Raw genomic sequence first — 24,829 nt, 5'->3', positions numbered from 1 at the left:
GCTTCCACGTACAACGCGCAAGTGCACGTCAGATTCCAACTTTGACTTTCCCGCGTCTCGAAGGCTTTCAAAAGCGCAAGGCTTGACGAGCAGCAGCCAGAATAGCCTATTATGCGTTGGCTTTCACTACTTACTCTACTTCCACTACTCAAGGCAAATACTGCGTCAAGCCTACACGCGAACGGGGAGAAGACACAAACGTCGTGGTCCTCGTCCGGGGATTCGGTTTTAGTACTAGTGGATCCCGCAACGAAGTCTGATTATTCGACATTTTTGGCTGGCCTAGAAGGTGCAGTATCGTTGTTTCCTGCACAAGGCAGATGTTTTACCTGCTACCCACAGGCAAGGGCTACAACTTGACCTACCGTTCTCCAAAAGATTCCGATGGTCCACCATTAATTGAACATGATCTTCCCAAGTTCTCGCACGTTGTCGTCGTCGGGGGGGATGTCAAATGTAGGTTCAATTTGGTTCCAATCTTCCAATCTATCATTCAAACTCACTTGCTTGTCGTAGCTTTCGCAAAAGACATAAACCCCCAAACCCTCGTGGGCCTTCTTTCCGGAAACACTAATCTTATTCTTGCTCTCGGCTCCAAGCAAAACATTCTCACCTCTCTAGCACCCGAATTCGGGTTGATTCTTCCGCCTCCGAATACGAACCTCGTTTCACATTTCCCTGAACGCGAAGATCCCATCTCAACCGTGCCCATTTCCCCTCCTCGTGAGGAACAGTCCAAGATTCCTCTAACCTCCACAATTAACGCAAAATCCCCCATCTCATTCTCCGGAATGTCGTTCGCTCTCTCCAATAACCCTCGTCTATTCCCTATCCTCTCCGCTCCCGAAGAGAGTTTTGCCGGTGATATTGACCTCACAAGCAATGCGTTGGCGGATGCAGTTGAAAAAGGTGGTGAGGGCCTCTGGGCAGGCAGCAAAATGGCAGTCGCAGCTGGCTTCCAAGCTAAAGGAGGTGCAAGAGTCGTTTGGCTTGGTGGCAGCAGTCTTTTATCCAAGTGAGTCCAGTCAGGTAGTCGATCTCTTGACACTGGACGAACCTCAGCATTATTTCTCAAACAGCAGATCCCCCAATCACCATTTTGCGAACGACGTCGCAGCATGGGCGTTCCAAGAGACAAACGTCCTTAGAATTGACAGCGCATCACACAAGCTTGTCAAGGGCGTTGGAGCCAGTGGAAATGGGAGAATAGGTCAACCTCAAGAACAGTACACAGTCGGAGACGAAATTGTAAGTAAAGTCCTTGCACTCACGACAAACACGCTTCCTTAAGCCCTTCTCCAGGAATTTACTGTCCGTATCTCGAAGTACAACCCAAAATTCAAAGTATGGGAAGCTTGTCATAGCTTAACTGATCTCCAACTGGAGTTCACCATGCTTGACCCACATATCCGCATTGGTCTCCCGCCTTCTCCCGGCCGTGATGGAAAACGCGAAAAAGGTGTTTACAGGACAACATTCAAAGCTCCCGATCGTCATGGCGTATTCAAATTTATCGTGGATTATCGTAGGTCAGGGTGGACGGAACTCAAGTTTACAGAGACAATACCCGTGGTCCCCAAACGCCACGATGGGTATGAACGTTGGTTGAGTTCTGCGTGGCCGTACTACGCGGGGGCGATAAGCACAAGTGTCGGTTTCGTGGTGTTTGCTGCAGTATGGTTAGGTAGTGCGGACGAGCGAGGGAAAGGCAAGAAGAAGGCCGAGTAAGGAAGTGTATGTAGCTGACAAACTTGGGCCTGACTTGAAATGGCTACTTGCCTTCGTGTGAAATCTGTTCCCTTTCCACTCAAAATCATTCCTTGCGCTTGAATTCGCCTTTAGAAACCACAACGATAAGCAAATAAAGATATCATAATAGCAATCTAAGCTACGTTTACACTCTCACAGGTCAATGATATCGTGTGAGCTTATTCTCCGGATAGGGCAAGGGCCTGCTCAAGGTCTTCCTCATCAGGGAGCACTGTGGGCGGAGGTTTATTGCCGAGGATAATTCGTTGCAAGAGGATGGCTGCCGGCTCGAAGTCAGCCTTCCTCTCTCGCGGCAATAGTAATAAGTTCAGGAAGGTACATACCTACGTCCACGGAGAGCTGGAAGATGGCGCATACTTTGAACTGGAGCGGAGAATCTTTCAGGAAGAAGTAGGCGGTTCTAGAGAAAACATCAACAGGAGATATCGTGTGAACCAAAAATACTCACTTGTATGAATCTCCTCCCAACCATCCGAGTAAGGTGGACAGCCGAAATCCATACAGCGAACGGAGTTTGTGATTACTGTTGAATAGTTCATTAAAAATAGAGCGGAGAACAGTCACAACGAGGCTACCTAATTAGCTGCGGAATTGGCAGTGTACTTTCGAGACCAAGGGCGAGGAATCCAATGATAAAGATGTAGGTTTCGGATCGCCCGAATATGAGAAACAGTATCGCTTCGACCAGACTGTTGAATGGAGATTCACCAAGACGCGACACAGTGAGAAGATGAGACACTGACATGAGCCCAGCCAAAAACTCGAGGTAGGTTGAATATGAACTCCATTGCCATAATGAGTACGGCCGATGCGACGTTCCGAGATTTTGTGGACTAAGCTTCGGTCGGTAGAGAATACATATGTATAACAAGCCGAGCTGATAGCAACAGAGATAAGGTTCACTTCAATGAACATGGAAGGACCACACCTGGGCAAGGATCATGAAGATAGATTGGAGTAGTAATGCCAACTCGAACCGGTCACTGGGAACGTTAGACAATATTTTGCACTTATTGGCGAACCTTAATCACCTGAGCCAGAAAAAACACCTTGTTATGTTTGCGATTAGGCTGTGAGTGTCGTTTTCAACTTGTGAGAAACTCGTAGCCAGATATTTGGGACCTACAGGATGGCACAGACGTCAGACGAAAACCCAGTCGAGTCTCTGTTGCAATCCTGAGTTATTGTTATCGTGGAGATTCTTAAGACTAACCACATACTTTTTGCGGACAATGGAGTAAGCTTGATCGGCGTAGACCTGTAAGAATTTCAGTTGGTACCTCCATGCCCGTGAGACTACCCAAAGCCCTACCAATGGAGGTCCCACCGCCATGCCTATAGAAGAGAGAACTGAAAACCATCCTTCGGATTCAAACATTCTTGACTTGCGCAGCAGTGAACTGGCGGTAGTGGTACAAGCCGCATGGCTCGTCGGGCGCGTCAGAGAAAGGCGCGGATTGAAAATACAGCCAAACAAAACGTATCCCTTTCCCCGCGACTTGCACCTAGAAACGTTCATCCACTATGGCTGGCGTGGACATCTCAAAACCGATTGCATTTTGTGAACACCTTCAGCTCTCCAGTCTCGGTGTTCAGCCCGCTTCTATCTCCTTCCAGGTATCATAAATCTTGCGCGAATTGCTGACGTATACTGACATGCTTAAAACTTTTCATTCGCTGTCTACGTCTTCCTCTTAGGTGCGTATTGTGCTTGTTCTAGAGGAACTGAACTGACCCATTTATTACAGACTCTCACACTCGAATCCGACCACTTCATCTGTATACGTGAAAGCGTCAATTCGCAAAACCAAGTCGTTATCATTGACCTTGCCGACGCGAACAATGTACTTCGGCGCCCTATCTCGGCGGATTCTGCTATCATGCATCCTCGTCAGAAGATTCTGGCCTTGAAAGGTACGTCAAAGCGTGTCGTCACCAGCCAGTTGGAATGCTCACCTCGACGTGTCAGCTGCTCGAACCCTCCAAATCTTCAACATTGAAACCAAGCAGAAAGTCAAATCCCACGTGAATGATGCAGACGTAGCTTTCTGGAAATGGATCAACGAGTCGACAATAGGAATCGTTACGGAGTCGTCAGTATATCACTGGACTATCTCAGACCAAACATCCCCTCCCCAGAAGATTTTTGACCGCCATGCGACGCTCTCGGGCACACAGATCATTAATTACCGAGCCTCTTCAGATGAGAAATGGATGGTTTTGATCGGTATATCAGGCAATTCGACTAACCCTTCAGCTTTCAAAGTGAAGGGGTCGATGCAACTTTATAGTCGTGAACGGGGTGTCAGCCAGCCTATTGAAGGCCATGCGGCATCATTTGCTGAAATCAAGCTTGACGGACATCAAAAGCCTACGAAGCTATTCACCTTTGCGGTTCGCACGGCGACTGGGGCAAAAGTTCGTTCCACCTCTTTCACCGGGATGCCCAGATGACGCTAATCATCAGTTTTAGCTACATATTGTCGAGATAGATCACACGGCTCCAGATCCTCCTTTCACCAAGAAAGCGGTGGACGTTTACTTCCCCCCAGAGGCCACCAATGATTTCCCGGTCGCTATGCAAGGCTCGCTAAAGCACGGTATCATCTACCTGGTTACAAAATACGGGTTCATACACCTCTATGATCTCGAATCGGGAGCATGTGTGTACATGAATCGCATTTCTGGCGAGACAATCTTCGTGACTGCCGAACACGAAGCAACCCACGGTATCATTGGTGTGAACAAAAAGGGCCAGGTCTTGAGCGTCAATGTAGACGAGCAAACGATTGTTCCCTACATCCTCACGACTCTCAATAACACCGAGCTTGCCTTCAAGATGGCCAGCCGGGCTGATCTTCCTGGTGCTGATGATCTCTACGTCAAGCAGTACCAGCAACTGTTCCAGAGCGGCCAGTATAGTGAGGCCGCGAAGATCGCTGCGAACTCGCCAAGGGTGGTTATTCTTGTCTGTTTTGTGTATTGTTTCCGCTCAATTCAAAGCACAGGGTATCTTACGAACGGTCCAAGTCATAGAAGCCTTCAAATCAGCTCCAACCCCGCCAGGTGGTCTTTCTCCCATCCTCCAGTACTTTGGCATCCTCTTGGAAAAAGGTGAATTAAATCACCTGGAATCACTGGAGCTTGCGCGCCCCGTTCTGCAACAGGGAAGGAAGCAGCTCTTGGAGAAATGGCTCAAGGAGCACAAGGTGTGAAATCATCCCATCGGTGGTGATTGTGACGGGGCCTCAACCTTTTCATAGCTTACCTGCAGCGAAGAATTGGGTGATATTGTCCGCCTTCACGACATGACATTGGCCTTGAGCGTTTACTTGAGGGCCAACATTCCCAACAAAGTCATTGCTTGCTTTGCGGAAACCGGCCAGACCGAGAAGATCATCCTGTATGCAAAGAAAGTTGGTTACAATCCCGACTATGTCGCTCTGTTGCAGCATGTCATGCGAGCTAATCCAGATAAAGGCGCTGAGTTTGCATCTCAACTCGTTAATGACGAGATGGGGCCTTTGGTGGATGTTGAAAGAGTGGTCGACATCTTTATGTCGCAGAATATGATCCAACCTGCCACCTCTTTCTTACTTGACGCTCTCAAGGAGAACAAACCCGAGCAAGGACCACTCCAGACTCGTTTGCTCGAGATGAACCTTATGCATGCCCCACAAGTCGCGGACGCCATTCTCGGTAATGAAATGTTCACCCACTACGACCGTCCCAGAATTGCGAACCTCTGTGAGAAGGCAGGACTTCTGCAGAGGGTGCGTGCTTTTTGTCCTTCTGTGTGGACGTTTCTCAATTTCATCTTAAGGCCCTTGAGCACTATGAAGATCTTGCAGATATCAAGCGTGCTATTGTTCATGCCACAACGTTCCCAGTCGATGTATGCTTGTTCTTATCTTGTTTATGTAAATTTACTGACGATTTCACTAGTGGCTTATCAGCTATTTCAGTCGTCTCACTACCGAGCAGTCTATGTCCTGCTTGGACGAAATGCTCAAAGTTAACATTCGTCAGAACTTGCAAGTCGTCGTTCAAATTGCCACCAAGTATTCCGAGATCCTAGGGCCCTTGAAACTGATTGAGATGTTTGAGCGATTCAAGACTTTCGAAGGTAGATTGGACGGCTTTTTAGCTTTACCCATACTCATACTCTTTTCAGGCCTTTACTATTACTTGGGTTCTATCGTCAATCTCAGTACTGATCCGGAAGTCCACTTTAAATATATTCAAGCCGCTACCCGTACTGGACAGATCCGAGAGGTTGAACGTATCTGCCGCGAAAGCAACCACTACAGCCCAGAGAAGGTGAAGAACTTCCTGAAGGAGGCCAAGTTATCCGACCAACTGCCTCTTATCATTGTCTGCGATCGGTTCGATTTCGTCCACGACTTGGTACTTTACCTCTATCAAAACAATCTCACCAATTTCATCGAAGTATACGTCCAACGGGTCAACTCGATTCGCACTCCACAAGTTGTCGGAGGTTTATTGGATGTCGACTGCGATGAGTCCACGATCAAAAGTCTGCTTGCGTCCGTTACGGGCAACTTCCCCATCGACGAATTGGTCGATGAGGTTGAGCAACGAAATAGATTGAAATTAATTTTACCATGGCTGGAAGCGCGTGTTCAGGCCGGTAGTCAAGATTCAGCCGTGTTCAATGCCATTGCGAAAATCTATATCGACAGCAACAATAACCCTGAAGCATTCTTGAAGGAGAATAATGTGAGTTCTGTACTAGTCTGTTCTCTCATTCTTCTTATGCGCTCCGCCAGTTCTATGAACCGCTCGTTGTCGGAAAATTCTGCGAAGCCCGCGATCCCTCCCTCGCATTCATCGCTTATGCCAAAGGCCTCTGCGACGAGGAACTTATTTCTCTCACGAACGAGAATCAGATGTTCAAGCAACAGGCAAGGTATCTCGTCAAACGAAGGCAACCTGAATTATGGGCGCAAGTCCTCGTTCCCGACAACATGCATCGCAGACAGCTTATCGATCAGGTGAGGTCCCGTATTCTCTGCCCCACCAATGTTCTGACCCTCCCTCAGCTCGTTGCTACTGCACTCCCAGAATGTACGAATCCCGACGATGTCTCCGTTACTGTTAAAGCTTTCCTCACCGCCGACTTACCCCTTGAACTCATCGAATTATTGGAGAAGATCATCATTGAACCTTCGCCGTTCAGTGATAACAAGAATCTTCAGAACCTCATTCTTCTGACTGCTATCCGATCGGATAAAGGGAAGGTCGTCGGCTACATCAACAAGCTCCAGAATTACGATGTCGACGAGATTGCTCGGATCGCGACTGAGCACGGGTTGTATGAGGAGGCTCTAACGATCTACAAGAAGTATGAGAAGCATGGCATGGCAATCAACGTTCTCGTAGAGCATATCGTTTCAATAGATCGTGGTCTCGATTATGCCAACAAAGTCAACAAACCCGAGGTTTGGAGCAGACTTGCCAAGGCACAGCTCGATGGGCTTCGAATAAAAGACTCGATAGGTAGAGCTTGCCATTTTTCTCTGTCTTTATTCGTTTTCACTGTCACTATCTCCCTTAGATTCTTACATCAAAGCAGAGGATCCTTCCAACTTCCCCGAAGTTATCGAGATCGCCAATCGGGCTGGAAAGCACGACGATCTTGTGCGCTTCCTACAGATGGCCCGTAAATCAATGCGTGAACCCAAGATCGACACGGAGCTGGCGTATGCCTATGCGAAGACCGACCGCCTCCACGACATGGAGGACTTCCTCGGAATGACCAATGTGGCCGACATCCTTCAAGTGGGAGAAAAATGTTTCGAGGATGAACTCTATCAAGCTGCTAAACTTCTATTCACAAGCATCTCGAATTGGGCCCGCTTGGCCACTACATTGATTTACCTTGGCGAGAATCAAGCAGCTGTCGAAAGTGCTCGCAAGGCCGGAAACACACAGTGGGTTGTTTAACCTTTATCCAAACTCTTCAGGCTAATATTTCGCAGGGTATGGAAACAAGTACATGCAGCGTGTATTGAAAAGGAGGAGTTCCGCCTGGTGAGTTGGTTTGAACTATGTTCAATTGATGGATGTTTGATGATGTGTCAGGCTCAAATTTGTGGTCTCAACATAATAGTCCACGCGGTGAGTAACAACGCTCCACGGATTTTTATTGATCATCTCAAGTATCGAAATATTTACAGGAAGAGCTCGCTGGCTTGATTTCTATCTACGAGCGTCGCGGATACTTCGAAGCGGTGATCAATCTTTTGGAGGCTGGCTTGAGCTTGGAGCGTGCACACATGGGTATCTTTACTGAGCTTGCCATTCTACTCAGCAAATATAAGCCCGCCAAATGTAGGAGCAACTTGGGCCCTCGTCACTAGAACTATCTCAAACGTCTTTTGTAGTGATGGAACATCTCAAGCTCTTTGTCGCTCGCATCAATATCCCGAAGGTTGGTCTGTCTTTTCGTTCGTCTTTCGCCTTGCTCATCGTCATTCGTTTTTTAGGTCATCAGAGCTACAGAGAAAGCACATCTATGGCCCGAACTCGTCTTCCTTTACATCAAGTATGATGAATTCGTAAGTAGCTAGTATTCAGGTGCAGCACTACCTCATGCTGAAGTTTGCGTAGGACAATGCTGCGCTAGCTATGATCGAACGTTCCGCAGACGCTTGGGAGCATAACCAGTTCAAAGATACTATTGTTCGAGCGGCCAATGTCGAGATGTGAGTCCAATCATATTTTCTGATGAGAATGACACTGATAACATGTGTAGCTACTATAAGGCATTGACCTTCTACCTCCAAGAACAGCCCACGCTGTTGACGGATCTCCTCACCGTTCTTATTCCACGAGTCGACCATAGCCGTGTTGTCCGAACGTTCCGTCAAATTGACCACATTCCCTTGATCAGGCCGTATCTCATTGCTGTACAACATGTACGTTTCCCCCTGTTTGATACCGCACCTTACTCACATTCGATGTAGCTAAACATTGAAGCCGTCAACGATGCATACAACGATCTGCTGATCGAGGAAGAAGACTACAAGACTCTTCGTGACAGTATCGATAGCTTTGAGAACTTCAACAACATAGGTCTTGCCCAACGGCTGGAGAAGCATGACCTCCTAGAATTCCGACGCTTAGCTGCTCACTTGTACAAGGTAATGGTTCCTAAGTCGACTTGATTCAAAGAATTAACACTCGTGTAGAAAAACAAGCGCTGGGAAGAGTCTATTGCACTGTCCAAACAGGACAAGCTGTATAAGGACGCCATAATAACTGCATCTGTTTCTGGGTCAACGGAGGTCGCTGAAGAGCTGCTGACATATTTTGTTGACATTGGAAACCGGGAGTGTTTCGCAGCAATGCTTTATACCTGCTTTGACCTATTGCGGTCAGACGTGATCGAGGAGTTGTCATGGCAGCACGGGCTCAACGATTTCTATATGCCGTACAGAATTCAAGTCCAACGATCTCTGATAGAAAAGGTCCGTGGCCGATTTTTTATGGACGTCTGCACTTCGCTGATTCGGTACGTTAGCTGCAACATTTAGAGAAAGAGGTCAGAGAGCACTCGAGAAGGGATAAACAGAAGGAAGAAGCAGAGGAAAGCCAGCCGATAATAAATCCTGGAGGTTTCGGCAACAGACTACTCTTGACGAACGGATTTGGAGGACAAGCTAACGGGATTCCTGCGGTTAGTACACGATGAGCAATCTCGCCAAATTTTGCTGAGTAATGTCTCCATTCAGGCCATGACGGGCTTCGGCAGCTATTGATTACCTTACGATGGACCAGCATTCATTTAATATTTTCTTCTCCTTTCGGATTTCATAGTGTAGTAACCCTGCCTGATTTTCTTGCAATCAATTGACTGATCAACATCGTGCGCGGGCGGTCCAGTATAGTATACAATACGGAGGTACATGAGGGTATGTATGAGAGTACGATGCAGCAAGGGCTCATAACATTAGAAATTAGTAGATATAATGCCACCCGGTGAGCCAGTAACGAAAGCAACACATAGGAAAGAGAACATGCATATTCACATAATCACGCAAGTTCCAACGGCCCCCTTTGGTTTGGTACTCAAAGAGACGCGAGCAGCTTCATAAAAGACCTCTGTAACGCCACGGTTGTGTTTAGAACTGCATTCTGGTCGGATGCATGAGAAGGCTATATGGTGGAGGAGAATCAGGCGGACATACCTAAATACCTGGACGCTCGTATCCGTCTTGCGACTGCTAACCCTTCTTCGTACTGTACAGGATGATTTCCATATCTCTGGAGACGTTCTTTCACTGGCCGATCATCTCGGAGATCGCATTTGAGAGCTGATTAGATGGACATTAGCCGAAGTGGAAGGAGAAACGGTGTGGCAGACGAACCTACGAGGACAAGCTAAGACAGAGTTTCGGTCCGTAAGCATTGAACTACAAGCTACAGAGAAAGTATACCTTGACCCCAGGACAGTATTCCAGAATCTCATCCAACCACTTATAGTCGTTTTAAAAATAGTTGGGTTGCAGTAATAGTCTCTCACCTTGGTCTCTACGTTCTCTAGCGATGTAGGGTTATCCACCTGGACTTCTTCTTAGAGCTGTGTTTGCGGAAGACGGAGTAGACGACAAACTGAGAAGCATATCATAATGACATGTGTCTCTGCGTACGATAACGACCGTAAACGGTCAAATTCCTCCTGACCTGATAACGAGGTCGTGGTGAGCATCGAGAGTAAAGTAGGAAAGGATCCATGATACCAGCAGTGTCCCAAAGGCTGAGTTCTACCGACTGATCGTCAACGTAAATGTCATGGACGTAGTTTTCGAATACTGTAGGTTCACTGGAGGAATGGGATATGAATGAAAGTAGGTTACTGTCGTAAGATGGACTGACTAGACTTGAGTGAAGAACCCTCGAGTGAAGACGTTGAGGAGTGAGGTTTTTCCTATGATACTAGCATAAGGATCAATGACAGCACCGATGGCTTACAGGACTGCTCACCACAAGCCCCATCACCGCAGACTAATAGATAGACCATACGACTTCCATTTAGACTTCAAGACTACCTTCGACAAAGGAGAGGGTCATACCAACAACTTTTCGTTGAATCTATGAGCATGTGAGCACATAGAAATATCCAAAATGAGGGAACATTGACGTACCGGCCTGCGTCCGAAGGAGGTAGTTCTGGATGATCCACAGAGGCTCATGGGGGAAGGGTGGAAAGATGGTCACGTGCCCATCTATACCGCGTCGCGTTGCTACTGTTTCATGTGACAACACGTTGTCACAGGACTTTGCCGAAGTTCCCATTCCTGTGTTTCCACACCGGCCATGCCGCTCAGTCTGAACTCTCGCCCATTCCGCCATGTCCACGACAATGGCGACCACAACAGAACACAAGCCTCGCCCTTTTTCCATCGATTTTAGCTTGGAGTTGGAACGTCAGCTCGAAAGCGAATCTCTTCCTTCTTCTCCTGCTCATAATGCAGATGCACATCCACACAGAGATTCCCTCGACCCCACCGTTCTCGCTCATATCATCATGCAGTTGCGTCAATCTCTTGCGGACATGACCAAGGAAAGAGACGATCTTTTGGTTCTCGTTGCTTCTGCTCACTCGAAAGAGGCCGAACTCAACGATGCATTACAAGACATGACCGACAAGGCCACGGGGATGAAAGAGGAATTATCCGAAGCTCGCAAGAAGCTGAGGGACGACGAGGAGGCAATCAACTTACTTCGTAGTAAAGTGGAGGAGAGCCGGTGCGCACTTTTTCCCTCCTTGGCAATCCTCGGTCTCCGTCCAATTAATTCTAATTTGTTTATTCCATTCAATTCCGCAACCCAGGCGTGGTTTGATGCGGCTGCAAACGGAGAACCGCAGACACAGCGTTCAGCCTCTAGATATGTCTCGGGCAGGTATTTCGCTGCCTTTTGGCAGCCCTCCATCTTCCAAAAGAGCATCGTTCACTCCTCTAACCGGAAATCCCAACGCACGGACCAATGGCCATAAACGCCTATCGTCGGTCTCTGATACCTCTTCAATAATAGATCACGATGCCAACGGACAGGTTATCACCCTGACCGAACCTTCGCCAGCTTCATCCAGATTGTCAGGTTTCTTCGGTCGATCGTCTCCTCCACGAGAATCGAATTCACCATTAACGTCTGAGATGGAGGTCCTGAGGAGGGAGCTGGCTTCGGTCAAGGGGTCTCTGGAGGAGACGCGTGCCGAACTTTCAGAGGTCACCGAAGCCAGGGAAGCCTCGGAAACTTGCGTGAAGGCACTCCGTGATTTCATCACTGAGAATAATATCGGGAGCGGCAAGGTGGAAACAGCAGCGGTGTCCGGGCAGTTGGACAGCCCCACGAACAAGAAGCAGGGTGGGTGGGGGTTCGGATTGTGGAAAGTCGATACCTCAGTAGATGGTGTCGCTGCCGCAAACACTAGCACCTCAACAAACGTTACACCGACCACAGCCACCCCGCTCTCACGAAAGATTGGCGGACTCTTCACCCGACAGCCCAGTATTTCCTCAAATGAATCAATCACACGCCAGAGTACCGATCTACGGTCTGACACGTCTTCTATGCAGGACGTGCATAGCTGAAAGGATGAAGAGTTACATGATTTACGACTCGATAATGAGATGCACCATGACATACATACCACATCCATACTTATCATATATTCCCTAATCATGATCACTTCGTACGGTAACTCATGAGTTGTTGTACATTTTAGTTGGCCATAGGCCTTCAGTTTGATCACTTACTGTAGTTCCTCGGTCAAGTTGATAACGAGCTTTAGCACGATTTTTTTGGAAGCCACTCTCGAATCCTATTACCTTCACTTTGATCTTTGAGTACACACTCGTTCGGAAAACATTCTGAGCTCAGGAGGTCACAATTGCTCGTCAACACGTCCACCCCTACACACATGACGTTCTTGAACTACGATGAGCCAAGTTTTTCCCGTCACACACAGGTAGGAACCCTTGGGATACAACGCAGATGTTAGTTTCTTTTCTCCCGTTTCTCAGCCTGGGGATTTACGATGAATACATCCACGCGAGTGATTGATTGCGGTCGGGGTGTAGATCGCAGAGAAGAATCTCTTTTCAGAACAACAATTTGACGCCGTCAACTTCCGTTTGGAAGGGCTATTGAATGATGATACTGACTGAGATTGAGGTTGAATTGAAGTTGAAGTTGAAGAATGGAACGAGGCGGTTGAATCCGTGTACAATATGGAGTGGACTTTTGCTCTTTGAAGACGATGGTTCAACTCTTGAAGTACGTGTTCTTCCCGTGCAGGAAATGCATTTTTGATTGTGGACGAAGCTCATGCGACAGGATTGTATGGGCTTCATGGTCGTCGTGGACGCGTCGCGTCGAAAACACTTGAAGGACACCCTATAGGATTCTGGCGAGGTTGTGTTGGTTTACCCGCTATCATCACTGCATCATCATGTTCATTCGATATGTTGAGAGATGGGACGGCCGAGGCGTTAGCAGAACGGGTGTTAAAAACGAGCCTGTGGTTTTCAAACGACTCAGAACATGAGTCGGGAGGAGGACAAGATCACGCCTCGAGTTGGCACCGAAAAGTTGGATGAGAGAAACAGGAAAGTCGTCCCTACACTTCTACTCCGTAATCCCACCGTTGTTGACCCCACCCCCACCCTTGTCCAAAAAGAAAAGTCATTCTGCAGCCCAAGATCTCATCCCATCTTTCGGTAGGTTAGAGTATATGTCGGGATCAGGAATAGACTTGTGGGTATGATGGTGAGAGTGATGGTAGGAGGTTTTCGATTCCAGATCGAGTCAGGAATCCAAATCGATCCATCACGTGGTTTGCGTTAGCTTCCCCACGCTGGACAAAGGATTTACGTTTTTCTCCCTTTCTTACCCTCTCATCGTCTGGAGAATGTATGGAGGAAGAATACGTGGAAACCTCAGATCCTGAAGAAATCGGATATCATTATGTTTGGAGAAAGTCTGGTAACGGACAACGCGTTTTGGACACTGTCAGAGCGCCCTTTGGGACCGTGAGCAAGCGTGTCAGGGTGTGTATTATCGTGTCTTGCGCTCTTATACATATGAATTCTCTTATTTCTAGCTTTCTCCTGTCAGTCCGACACAGGATTCGTGTTCAGTTGACACCTACGTCAATAGCGAAGATAACGAAGTGCCTATGGATTCTGACGCGTCCCAAGACCCACTTTTGATCCAGACAGCCAGTACACCTCCAGAAACAGAATTAATGGAATATACGGACCCGTTGACACCAACCACGAGCATCTTATCTGTTCGCCGTTTTCAGTTATCTTCCCCCTCAGGCTCACATTCCCCTCCAAACTCTCAAGATCCTCTCCGAATGTCTCCCCAAAGGTCGAAGGATCCCTTCGAGCCCGAAGCCCCTGTCTTAGCAATTCCGGCGTCGCCCTCATCCCCCAGACAACCTGCAGAAGACGGAGACGGTTTAATGCTATTTTCACCCGCATCACCCCTCTCTTCACCCCCGCCCTCACCTAACTCTCCTCGGAATATTCGTCAAAGGCAAACTTTGGAGAGAAGTCCTTCTCCCATACAGGCTTTGGACTTAAACGCCCCTTCCCCCGAGCCTCAAGGCCGTAGCCCCCGTAAGGAATCTGGACTTGTCGATGGTATATCGCATATCGATCCCTCAAGAGATCCACCCCGATACACCCTTCGCCAGCGCACAAAACGGCAAGAAAAACCGTACTTGTTCGACTTAGCTGAATACAAGACTATTCTACGGCACGTTCCCGAGGCGATTGTCAATCATCGAAGCCCCCGACGAGGCGGCCATCAACGTGGCCTTCAAGATCAGTATGAAGAAGAAGAATCGCAAGACCTTGCCTATCAAGCCTCTGATGACGGTGAGAACGATGGACTTCTTTCTCGCCGTAGAAGAGCTGGGTCCCCCCGATCCCCTCATGCTACTGATAGCCTTCCAAGGCTACCAGAATCGGACGAGGAGGATCGAAGGCAAGTAGCCGCGCTGAGAAAAGAATGGCGGGTTATGGAACGTCAGAGGAAAAGTGAGGCCAATGCTGCTCAGGAAGAAACTCGTCGAAAGAAGAAAAACACAGTTCATTCATTTCCTCTAAATAATTCATCAAATGAGGTAAGCATCTCTGGTGTGCAAGAAAATAATATCCTCATCGTTTACAGAGGACCAGTGCTGCGCCCGAACCACCTGTCAGGCAACGGCGGGATACCTCATCGCCCTCGAATCATAGGACAAGGAGATTTTCTCCCTCTGAAGTTGATGCCTTAGCGAACTCACCAGCGCATTCTCTTCATCCGCCATCACCCAGAGATCCTTCGTCGTCATTTTCTGCAAGCCCTCCTGCCCTTCCCTACTTGCCCCTTCCAAACCAATCTCATCATTCAAGCTCTCCTACATCGCTGTCTGCGCCAACCTTTGTGGAGAATACCTACGATAGTCCCATCGTAATCGACAGTGAGCGCGAAACTAATTCTCCCACACCTATGGTCCTTCCCATTGCCGAGAGCGAGTCTGACCTCGATGAAGCACCTTTCCGTTCCTCACCTCGTAGAAACAGCCTGCGACGAACACAACCCCTAACACCAGACTCCGATGCGTCCGATTTCGAATCTGCTGCTGCGAAAAAAGCACGTCGCAGAATGAAAACCCTGAATAGGATGTATCCTACGTTCATGCTCTCGGCTTTGGATAAGGAAGTGGAGAAAAAACGACGGCGACAGCGACAGTGCGATACGTCTGCTCCTTTAGACGCCAAAATGGCGCTGGGACATGCCAGAAAAACATTGAGGAAAGGGAAAGCTTTAGCAAATGTCAAAGGAGATAGTGAAACCTCTGATGAAGACCTGAAAAGAGGACGGAGCACACCGCGCCCCTCTCGTTCACCATCCGGGGTAAACACATCTTTAGCTCGGCGCTCATATTCTCCCAACCTTTTCAACACGCCCTCGACCTCTTCCCGCGATCATTCAAGTCGCATTCGCCCTGTCAATGATCATCAAGTCGTCACTCATAAACATACCGATGTGATAGATATCTCTGACGATTCGTCCGAATCGGAATGTTCCTCCTCCTCATCTGAGATCGATGATACCGAAATCACCTCATATGTTCATGGTGTAAACCCCAGCAAAGCTGGCCTTAGTTATCCTCGGCAGGAGAATCTCATCGATTATATGCTTGCTAAAAATTGTCGCATTGGTCGAAAACAGAGGTCAGGTGAGCGGAAAGTCAAAGGGAAAGGGAAAGGACGAAGAAGTGGGCGCAATGAATACGACTACAGTGGAAAAGACGGAGGGCCGGATGGGCTGTCACGCGGTCAGAACTATAAACAAAAACAAATTACATTCAAAAATCATCGAACCAGCCGTTCTGAGTCTACATCCGTTTCAAGCCGTCTTGCTTCCTTGGATAACAGACAACGTTTTACCGCAAGGTCCTACTCTCCGGAACTCAGTGAGAGGTACTGTAGTTCCTCTCGCTCTCCAAGTCGTAATGACCAACCCCGCCGTGCTACACAACACCCTGTAAACATTACCGAAACCGACAAACACAAGAAAACCAAGAAGCAGAGAGACAAGGAAAGACGAAATCGAGCTAAAACCAACAACATCTACGTCTTCCCCGGCAATGGCACATCAATCACAACCGGTCGGCGGAGAGGCTTTGTTAACTTTGCGGGTGGAGAGCGTGGGGAGGTTTATGATCTCCAACAAGCGAGTGATCGACGGCGAAGGCGAAGACATCGAAAGGATGGGAGGGATGAGAAGAATATCAGAGAGAAAGACTTAATTGACGAAGATTTCCGAAGCGCTATCGCGTCTGCTCCGAAGATATCCAAGCCAAAACCGCAATTTACTTGTGTACCCAAAGCCGTATACCAGCAGGCAAACGCGGCAGAGGAACTCAGAGCTCAAGTCCGGAATACACCTCTCGAGATGAAGGCAGAACAATCGCCGGAAGTCTCCGACAACAAGCCTCTGATTTGTGGTATAACATTTGGACCCTCCACCTACATAGGCAAAGGAATACTCTCACAGCTCCTCGACGGGTCAGATAATACAATGACAATCTCTTACTCTGCACACGGCTTCACCGTAAACTCCCTAACATCGTCAATAGATCTTCAAACCATGTTACCTGGGATATGCAATGGGGTATTGGAGAGTCTCAACGATTTGCCAGACGATGACGATGATGCCCGATATCGGGAATGGGAATCTCTTCTTCGTGGCGTTTGTCGGGCGATTTCCCTGCGCATGTCGAAAGGCGAAGCAAGGGAAACCGGCGAGGAGGCCCTCAAAGCGTCTATCCGCGACCAGTCTACGAAAATTGTTTCTCGATTGCAGGACGCTAGTGTTGACCTACCTGTATTGAATCTATGTTGGTTTGCCGTTGAAATCCTCCTTCGAGCCGCCTTCAGTCCGACCTCTCCCCCACTATATAGTGCCATGAAACTTCTGGTCACGCACGCCTTCCGATTTGGCATTTCAAAAGCGTTGTCGCACGTCCGGAATAATAAGCATCTAACAGACTCCTCTTCCATGTCTCAACGTATTGCGGAACTGTGGGTCTGCCTTTTTCATGTCACACCGGGCAATGCCTTCTGGAAACTAGTTGAAGATGTCTTTCAGGATAGGATGGGTGATGGTGATGGTCTAGACACGAGCGAAGCGATTTGGAGCAGTCTCTCCGGGTTGTGTGCATTGGCCCAGTTCACCGTTCATGGAGTTACCACATCCAATTCTCGGTTGCCTCCTGCATGGAACATTGTTTCCCTCGCCCTCAAGCAAGTGCGACTGGGAGCCGATCACAATATAGATGATCATCTCTCAAGCAAAACACTCCAGACCCGTGATCGATACATCCGCTTGCTGATGGCGCGCTGTTTCTTATTAAATAGTCTTTGGAAGTGGAAACTCGACAGCCCTGCTTCATCGACAGTACTGAATCAATTGCTGGAGATTTTTAGGAGCCGAAACTTTGCTAACCTCGTTGGAGAAAAAAAACCCGATTTCCCAGCTTTCTTTTCCACTCATAACTGGAGACTCTGTTCGCAATACAATGAGAATGATACTGCTTTTGAGCTCTACCTCAAGCTGATTGTCCAAGCAGCAGGCGGAGCGGAGACCGACGGTCTGGGTGGCCGCATCGTCAGTCCTCGGATTAGGAAACTTTTGTCTCTGGTTACCCCACAGAGTGCTTTGACCTTTGGGATCGACGGGTCTTCGAGTCCGGACGTTTCCATGTTGTACAACCGGGTTGCTGCTGTCTCTTTAACCATCTACTTGGATCCCTCTACTCATGCCTCCAGGTTGAGTCACGCCAGGAAATACATCAACTTTCAGGAGGCAGACGCAAACACGCGAACGGTGTTCATCCAGTGCCTTATGCGGCTTTCAATGTTGATGGTAATTTCGCGCATACCCATGACGGAAACTTTTGCCTGGTTTGGGGATATTGGTAATGTTTTGGCGCGGGAAGTCAAAAATAAAGGCAGCGCGTTTAACAAAGCCGTCATTCACATCAATCTCCTACTACGTTCTTTGCGATACATTATTGTTTCGTATGGAGAAATTAGGGAGTATCCTGACCCTGGCTTTTTTGGTACGTACGATTGGTTTTTGCACACCTTACTCCGTGATTGAGGCTGCCGGTGTAGTGCCTCTCGCTCATCTGTTTCACGCGCTGTGCGGGACCGAAAACGACATGACGACCCTGGAACTCATGCGCTTGATTCAGTCCTTTCTCTCGGAAAGGGCGAAGATCGTACCCGCACCGATACGACCCAGTCTCCCTGAGACGGAAACGGAAGAATCGCAAGAAACTCAGTATGATGATGAACAATGGGATATGAATGACCCACACCTTTTGGCCGCACTTGACAACGATTCGATGGCGCCTTCAGTTAATTACGCGTCAAAGGACTCCGAAGTTGTGACTGGTGTAAGTTTTTCTAAATGAGATCGCTTGAGTCACTCGTTGACAAGCGCCATCTGCAGCGAAAACTAGATGGCATTCGTTGGTTGTTCTTCCGAGCGTTCAAGGATTATATTCAGAAGACCAAACTCGATGAAACACTTCTCGTTCGGGCTGAAGATTTTTTAGATGCTTGGCTTGGGTGTGTGGATTTGATCCTCCGTCATGACACGAAGAACAAGGTATGGAACCTCATCACGACAGTATCTTCTGTAGTATTCATTTGCCGCACCTATAACAATAGACGTGGCTTCATGCCCTAGAGATGGGTAGAAAAATATGGTCTTCCTTACCAGATGTCAGGAGAAAGCGTCGTATCAAGATACGATTTATGTTTAATATGCTGAGGCTAGAGCCCAAGTCTTATCTCGTACGCCTCTACTCTTGGTTTCCTTTTCGCCGGCTGTACCTGATTTTGAATGCAACTGTTGTAGGAATTCCCTGATCGATCATTGGAATGTCTGCTGCCAGCATTACTCCCTGTTACAGTGCCTTCCGAGTTAACGATAGAAAACGAATTTCTATCGCTCCTGCTTTCGATTGACGGCCCACGGCACCCTTTACTCCGAAGTCTTCCCTTTGGTCGTCCGAGCTCGGCTGTCGATTATAACATCTCCGTTTCCGAGTTACAAAGTGCTCGTTGGGGAGCATTACGCAGTTAGTTGTCCATAAAGATGCATTCCAAAATGTTTATCATGGGGCTAATGCGACCACACAGATATATTTACCACCGTGAATGAAAGTCTACAACGTGGTGAAAACGGGCCAGAAGCGGAAGGTCAAAAGTATCTTGGTTGGTGTATCGACTTCTTGTCTCTCCTCCGTGATCTGGGTCAAGTGAGTTGCTCAGAAATCATGTCCGAAGAAGCTCCGGCCGTTCTGTTTATATCGCATGATCATGATCACTAACGCAGCATTTCCTTATAGTCATCGCCACCCTATATGACAAAAGATTATGAGAAGAGCTGTCTTCGCGTATGGGAGTTGATGCAGGAACAACCCCAACTGACCGCTAGGAAACAGCCACGCTTAGTTCACTGGGACAATTGGGCGTTGAACTTGAGGCGATGTTCAGAAGGTGTCGACCGCTTAACACTGGTTAATTGAGTTGGGAGGTCAGGCGAACAAGGAACTATGTGCCTCGAGGAAGTTGAATTGTCATAAGTCGTCGAACTGTTCTATCACAGAAGCCGTGCATTATCTTGATAACTGGAGCCCAGAATGGGGCTCGCCGCTCAGGTAGAGATCCACGTTATGATTGACGAAGTTTGTGTTTCGCAGACACCCTGAAATATGACTGAAATATAGATGCCTGTGCCGCACGGAATTCATGATTTGACGTCTCAATAAGACTGAACTCTTCTCCTCCTGGCTGTCGAGTAATTCCCTGCAGAAGTTCAAATCGCTTTGATTATCACATGAACACTGTGAAAGGTTACGTATATAGTGTGCAAGAAAAGAGCAACGAGATCTAGACCGTCTGTCGTGCCGAAGGGATTGTCGCTGGTCCTTTTTCAGTCATGATATCTCGCGCTGCTGCTCGGCCGTTTAGACTGTTGTCCAAGAACCAAACAAGGGCAGCAACTCCCTCGGTTCACAAAAGAGCACACGGAGGTTTCTCCGAACAGATGAACGACCAATTGTGAGGAGCGGAAGAAACCTCTGACCAGCTTCTGGGCCCTCAGAAAGCGAATAGACATGATCATAGGACCTCAGTAAAATGGAGAGCAGAAATACACACAGGGGGTATAGTTGACTTAATCGATAGTTAGTGCAAATACAAGCGCGTAGGCCTGGATAAGGGTGATACAAGTGTTCCCAAAGTCGTTAAAGAAATAATGGATACGCGGTACTGTGTAAAACGACCGTGTCATTCCACGAAAGTAAAGCGGTGGTTTCATACGCACGACCGGACCCAAAGGTCTATCGACTCGTTTTGGATGGTGACGATGACATGGATGAAGGTGGAGAAGCGCCTGGCTTTTTCTTGAGTATGTCATCGAGGTCTGGGGTTGCAGCACCCTGACGGAAGAGTACGAAGATGGGTTGTTGGGCTGATTTCGCGACAGGCATAGGTCGCGTTGGCGTCGGGGTTGGTAGCGCCGAGGGGGGTGAATTCATCGCGAGAGGTGATGAAGACGTGTAGTTCGTGAATGGGTGCGTATCAAAAGGATTGAAGGTCCCTGGGAGAGGCATATTTGTCTGTAGGAACTGGAGAACATGATGGTGGTTTTAAAGGAAAAGCGTGTAACACGTGGTCGGGGCGATGGACGGAAGCGGCAGTAGGTCACATGGGATTTTTTTTGACTCTACCTCCCTCTACGTTGGCGTTCACTCGCCAGCTCAGTCTTTACCAACCTTCCAGCCCTGGCTTTCTCAACGAACTCATGCTTCTTTATTTCACTATTTTTATTTCTCAATGTTGTGTGAGTTGGATTCCCAATTTTCGCGTGTTTTTCCCTTTTCTATATGTTAATGTCATGCGGGTCACCGCTTAACCTGTCCTCGTTTTCATCCTTCTGTTTTGCTTCGCTCACTCTGCTCTCCTTTTTCCTCTCTCAGCTTCATCTCTCTCAAAGCAGACTACCATCATGTCGCCTTCTCTTTCCCATACCGTAGACCAAGACGTAGACGACGACGAGCTCTGTATGGTCTGCGATGGCAAGTGCACTTGTGCCTCGTCTTCATCGCAGCCCTTAGCCAGTACTTCTGCTGCACCTTTTCCCACCGTACAACCAAAACTAAAGATAAAGCTTCCTCCGAAGCCAAAAATTCCATCTGGCTTACCTCCAGATCTCCCCGATCATCTCGTTCCTCCTCAACAGCAACCACCTCCAAAGCGCAGAGGGCGTCCTCCCAAAAACGGCATCTCTGCTGCTTCACGCTCGCGTCTAAAACCATCGGCATCCTCTCGACGCCCTCTTCCGAAAAAACAGACCAAAGACGGTACCAAAAAACGACGAACGCCCGTCAAGAGAAAACGGGTTGATTCTACGGATGACGAGTCTTCAGACCTTACCGATATCGATCAACTCTATACACAACACCATCATCATTCCACTCCAGGCTACACAGGCGATGATGACGGAGACGAGGATGATCGCTCGACACAATTTCCCACTTTCGCGTCCTCCATCTCCTCTGCTTCGTCAACAGACTCTGACAGTGCGTCCCTGTCAGGTTTTGAAACTGATTCCTCAATAGAAGCCGAAGAAGAAAGTTTTATTATTGCCCAAGAAAGAGCTCGTGTGCGACGCGAGCTTATGGGTGAGGAAACCCTGCAGAAACGTCGTGACAACAATTGGGTCATACGACCACGAAAAAGAAGCGTGGGAAATCCTAGCGATGTTGACATGGCCGGTGATAGTGACGCCTCCGAAGAAGACGACGACGCCCAGGACGACGAACAGGACGACGATGACGACGACGAACAGGATGAATCGGACCGACCCGGAGCAGGCTATGTAGGCTTCGCTACTGGGTGGTCTGATGACGAGTCCAGTTTCGATGCTGACCTCTTTTTTGCCAATCTGTCTTCTGATCCAGACGGCAATGGTTCTTCCACTCAAGGCGACGACGAAGTCGATGCTCATAGCTACCAATCTGATTTAGATGTTCTGGCTGCCAGCATTGTTCCGCAACTCCGCCAAGGTATCCACAATATGCCCTTCGAGGTATCCGAGGGGTGGGATGGTCAGATCGTGTTTACGAACGGTCTTGGTGAGGCACAGGGTACCGTAAATCTAGACGTTCCGTTTCCTCCCTCCCCGATCATCTTCCCGGAGCAGAGTGTTTCGCCTCCTCGTGTAGATGGTGGTGGGGATGTCGACATGATTTCGACAACAGACGCAGATCCGGACGAAGACGGCTATGAGCAGGATGTCGATACTGTTGGTGAGGATGACGGAGATACAACCGATGAGGAGCTGGTCGGGGAAGATGATCTACCCAATGAACACGCCATGCAGTTGTTCAACATGCCCTTTACGAGCGTTTCATATATCAACCCCCTATCGACCATGAGTCCGGTCAGTAGTCCGGGTCCTAGACGCGGATCTGCCCCTTTTGGATTGGACTCGCCCAAACCGGCTGATATCCTTGCAGGAAGAGCTTACTGTGACTCTGATGAGCCTGAAGATTTCGAGAATGATTCCAGGGGACTCGCTTTGTTCAGAGGTGGTGGCCCGCGACAAGGTGAATTTGAGATCACAAAACACACACGTCGTGCTGTCATCGATGGTCAGCACACGAATATCCCATCTCCCCATCCTAGGTTTAAAGGCCGCCATAACCGATTGTCTGCCTCTCGGTCTATTGGGGTGAGTTCGCTTTCGCCTATGAGCAGTCTACCCTACTTACTCTTAAAAACAGCTCGACAGCCTTTTACGGCGGACCTTGCAACCTATCAGACCCTCCTCCCTTCCACCGTCTATCCGATTTCCACTGACCCTTTCGCCATCGTCGGAGGTGGTCTCGATGTCACCCGAACTCCTCCCCACGCAGGTAGTCGACATTGATGATGTCCTCGACTCATCCTTCCTTGACGCTGATCCTCCGATCGATAGCGAATTGCAAGAGTGCGGTGACGGTGAAACCTCATCGACAGAAAGCGCGTTTGAGGTGGAAGATTCCCACAAACACATTCAAAACCTCAAACGGTGGGATGTCATCTCCGTTGGTGCATTCCGAAAAACACGCGAAGCTGCAGGAGGAGGATGTTTGAGCGACAGTGCAACAGCAGGTTGGGGTTCGGATTCACCCGCGGACTACAGTGCTGCCATGAAGAGCAGTCCTATGAGTGATATGCTCTGGCAGAACAGGAACGGACAGCAGTCGCATGCACAACATTCCCAGGCTTCATCTTCATCTTCCCGTCTGTCGTATGCTCTTTCACCCGACCTTTTACCGGTCACAGATGGTGATCGTACGCCCACCTCTCATCCAAGAACCCCCGTGAAAGGCTCAAGGGAGGGTGATAACCACCAACATCAAAAGACGAGGAAAGATATCAGAAAGGAAAGAAGATTGAAGCAGAAGAGCTTCACTACGTCCCGGCATTCACAACATCGCAACCACCACCACTTCCATCAACACCATCCAAACCTAAAATCACGCAGCACCAGTTCGAATCAAAGGAATTTCAGTTCGCCATCGTCTATGCCTGCGCTGAACATTTAAACTTCATCTTCTCTTTTTCGTTGCCATAAATCACTTGCCACATGCTTTCTGCAAAAGAATGTGTACCACCCTCGCCACATCATAGACGACATTCTCTTTGAATTGCTTTTCAAAAATGCGTCATATTCTCTCATTTCGTATAACATAAATAGGTCCCTCATTCCCATCGTTGTACTGCTTCACGTTTTTCACTTCCAACAACCTTCCTTGTATCAATCGTCCATTCACAACCACGGTCTCCATCCTGCCTGTTCACCCCCTTTCAAATTGAGAAAGCTAAATTATTGTTTGATTGTGATTTTTTGCTGTAGCCGGGAAGCTACATACCAAAAGTACATAGCCATTGTAGCCATTGTATCTCTGTTCATACACAAAGTTTTGATTGACAATCGGATGGGCGCAACGTCACATGTCTCTTTCTCCTGTAAACTAATACCATGAATGCACCTACAAACGCGACGCAAGCCAAAGAACGGCTTTACGCACAATTGGCGACCAGCTTCAAACGGATGAATCGCACCATGAGCCAAAATGCGGATCTTTGGGAACAAATGCAAGTAGATCTTCATTCAATGCGAACGTTTGCTGGACTGGACGCGGCTCGGTATGGCTTTTCTCAACAGTCCACTGAAAGCCCTCACATTTTTACGGGGAATTCTAGCTTCATGACTATTGCGAGCTCTTTGAATCCTGAAGAACCCGAGGTGATTGATGCCCAACGGAGTTCAGAGGAAAAATCATAGGTAGTTGAGTTCACTCCTTAGACTAATGGCGCTCTTTTTCTGATGGCTTCCCCTCTGCAAGGATGTTCAATATCCCATACCTTTTGTATCATGCTGCAGGACTTTTTTCGGT

The 24,829-nt window shown here is 48.3% G+C and overlaps 9 protein-coding genes across 11 annotated transcripts; 6 read left to right on the top strand and 3 right to left on the bottom strand.

Moving 5' to 3' along the window:
* Positions 1–21: 21 nt before the first annotated feature.
* On the top strand, positions 22–1,831 carry E1B28_007466 (uncharacterized protein). The gene is made up of 3 exons (XM_043152211.1): positions 22–1,015; positions 1,080–1,248; positions 1,303–1,831. The coding sequence occupies exons 1-3, from the start codon at positions 321–323 to the stop codon at positions 1,726–1,728; spliced, it is 1,290 nt and encodes a 429-aa protein (XP_043010297.1). The 5' UTR covers positions 22–320; the 3' UTR covers positions 1,729–1,831.
* On the bottom strand, positions 1,814–3,216 carry E1B28_007465 (uncharacterized protein). The gene is made up of 10 exons (XM_043152210.1): positions 3,083–3,216; positions 2,991–3,028; positions 2,897–2,935; positions 2,802–2,840; positions 2,699–2,753; positions 2,514–2,647; positions 2,346–2,459; positions 2,219–2,293; positions 2,094–2,170; positions 1,814–2,029 (listed from the first exon to the last, which is right to left on the bottom strand). The coding sequence occupies exons 1-10, from the start codon at positions 3,146–3,148 to the stop codon at positions 1,929–1,931; spliced, it is 738 nt and encodes a 245-aa protein (XP_043010296.1). The 5' UTR covers positions 3,149–3,216; the 3' UTR covers positions 1,814–1,928.
* A 37-nt stretch (positions 3,217–3,253) lies between these two features.
* On the top strand, positions 3,254–9,662 carry E1B28_007464 (uncharacterized protein). Its single transcript, XM_043152209.1, has 23 exons — positions 3,254–3,387; positions 3,519–3,684; positions 3,740–4,188; positions 4,244–4,726; positions 4,779–4,979; positions 5,034–5,543; positions 5,594–5,665; positions 5,716–5,896; positions 5,945–6,510; positions 6,561–6,785; positions 6,834–7,290; positions 7,349–7,724; positions 7,773–7,824; positions 7,876–7,911; positions 7,971–8,124; positions 8,178–8,224; positions 8,280–8,351; positions 8,404–8,498; positions 8,549–8,711; positions 8,760–8,936; positions 8,985–9,263; positions 9,317–9,472; positions 9,528–9,662. The coding sequence occupies exons 1-23, from the start codon at positions 3,295–3,297 to the stop codon at positions 9,552–9,554; spliced, it is 5,037 nt and encodes a 1,678-aa protein (XP_043010295.1). The 5' UTR covers positions 3,254–3,294; the 3' UTR covers positions 9,555–9,662.
* RHO3 (Rho GTPase) lies at positions 9,663–11,016 on the bottom strand. Its single transcript, XM_043152208.1, has 11 exons — positions 10,941–11,016; positions 10,869–10,887; positions 10,780–10,800; positions 10,672–10,723; positions 10,536–10,618; positions 10,409–10,479; positions 10,319–10,357; positions 10,233–10,271; positions 10,164–10,176; positions 9,984–10,109; positions 9,663–9,930 (listed from the first exon to the last, which is right to left on the bottom strand). Exons 1-11 carry the CDS (start codon positions 10,986–10,988, stop codon positions 9,821–9,823), a joined length of 621 nt encoding a protein of 206 aa, XP_043010294.1. The 5' UTR covers positions 10,989–11,016; the 3' UTR covers positions 9,663–9,820.
* Positions 11,017–11,081: 65 nt separating this feature from the next.
* On the top strand, positions 11,082–12,708 carry E1B28_007462 (uncharacterized protein). The gene is made up of 2 exons (XM_043152207.1): positions 11,082–11,544; positions 11,630–12,708. The coding sequence occupies exons 1-2, from the start codon at positions 11,147–11,149 to the stop codon at positions 12,390–12,392; spliced, it is 1,161 nt and encodes a 386-aa protein (XP_043010293.1). The 5' UTR covers positions 11,082–11,146; the 3' UTR covers positions 12,393–12,708.
* Positions 12,709–13,658: 950 nt separating this feature from the next.
* On the top strand, positions 13,659–20,119 carry E1B28_007461 (uncharacterized protein). 3 transcript variants are annotated; one of them, XM_043152206.1, is made up of 9 exons: positions 13,659–13,850; positions 13,904–14,935; positions 14,983–18,424; positions 18,480–18,763; positions 18,820–18,978; positions 19,041–19,166; positions 19,231–19,453; positions 19,515–19,589; positions 19,724–20,119. In XM_043152206.1, the coding sequence occupies exons 1-9, from the start codon at positions 13,716–13,718 to the stop codon at positions 19,753–19,755; spliced, it is 5,508 nt and encodes a 1,835-aa protein (XP_043010292.1). In that variant the 5' UTR covers positions 13,659–13,715; the 3' UTR covers positions 19,756–20,119. The 3 variants fall into 3 exon arrangements, with proteins under 3 accessions (XP_043010292.1, XP_043010290.1, XP_043010291.1); XM_043152204.1 differs by having other exon boundaries at positions 19,515–19,633; XM_043152205.1 differs by having other exon boundaries at positions 19,515–20,119.
* A 128-nt stretch (positions 20,120–20,247) lies between these two features.
* Positions 20,248–21,043, bottom strand: E1B28_007460 (uncharacterized protein). Its single transcript, XM_043152203.1, has 2 exons — positions 20,704–21,043; positions 20,248–20,648 (listed from the first exon to the last, which is right to left on the bottom strand). Exon 1 carries the CDS (start codon positions 20,990–20,992, stop codon positions 20,720–20,722), a length of 273 nt encoding a protein of 90 aa, XP_043010289.1. The 5' UTR covers positions 20,993–21,043; the 3' UTR covers positions 20,248–20,648; positions 20,704–20,719.
* A 172-nt stretch (positions 21,044–21,215) lies between these two features.
* E1B28_007459 (uncharacterized protein) lies at positions 21,216–23,974 on the top strand (the record flags this gene model as incomplete). The annotated part of the gene is made up of 3 exons (XM_043152202.1): positions 21,216–21,222; positions 21,359–23,115; positions 23,168–23,974. 3 exons carry the CDS (start codon positions 21,216–21,218, stop codon positions 23,972–23,974), a joined length of 2,571 nt encoding a protein of 856 aa, XP_043010288.1.
* Positions 23,975–24,411: 437 nt separating this feature from the next.
* Positions 24,412–24,717, top strand: E1B28_007458 (uncharacterized protein; the record flags this gene model as incomplete). The annotated part of the gene is made up of 2 exons (XM_043152201.1): positions 24,412–24,578; positions 24,636–24,717. The coding sequence occupies 2 exons, from the start codon at positions 24,412–24,414 to the stop codon at positions 24,715–24,717; spliced, it is 249 nt and encodes an 82-aa protein (XP_043010287.1).
* Between the last annotated feature and the right edge of the window lie 112 nt (positions 24,718–24,829).

This window comes from Marasmius oreades, chromosome 4, assembly GCF_018924745.1.
Source record: "Marasmius oreades isolate 03SP1 chromosome 4, whole genome shotgun sequence".
Lineage (NCBI taxonomy): Eukaryota > Fungi > Basidiomycota > Agaricomycetes > Agaricales > Marasmiaceae > Marasmius > Marasmius oreades.
This window is presented reverse-complemented; position numbering and strand designations above follow the sequence as displayed.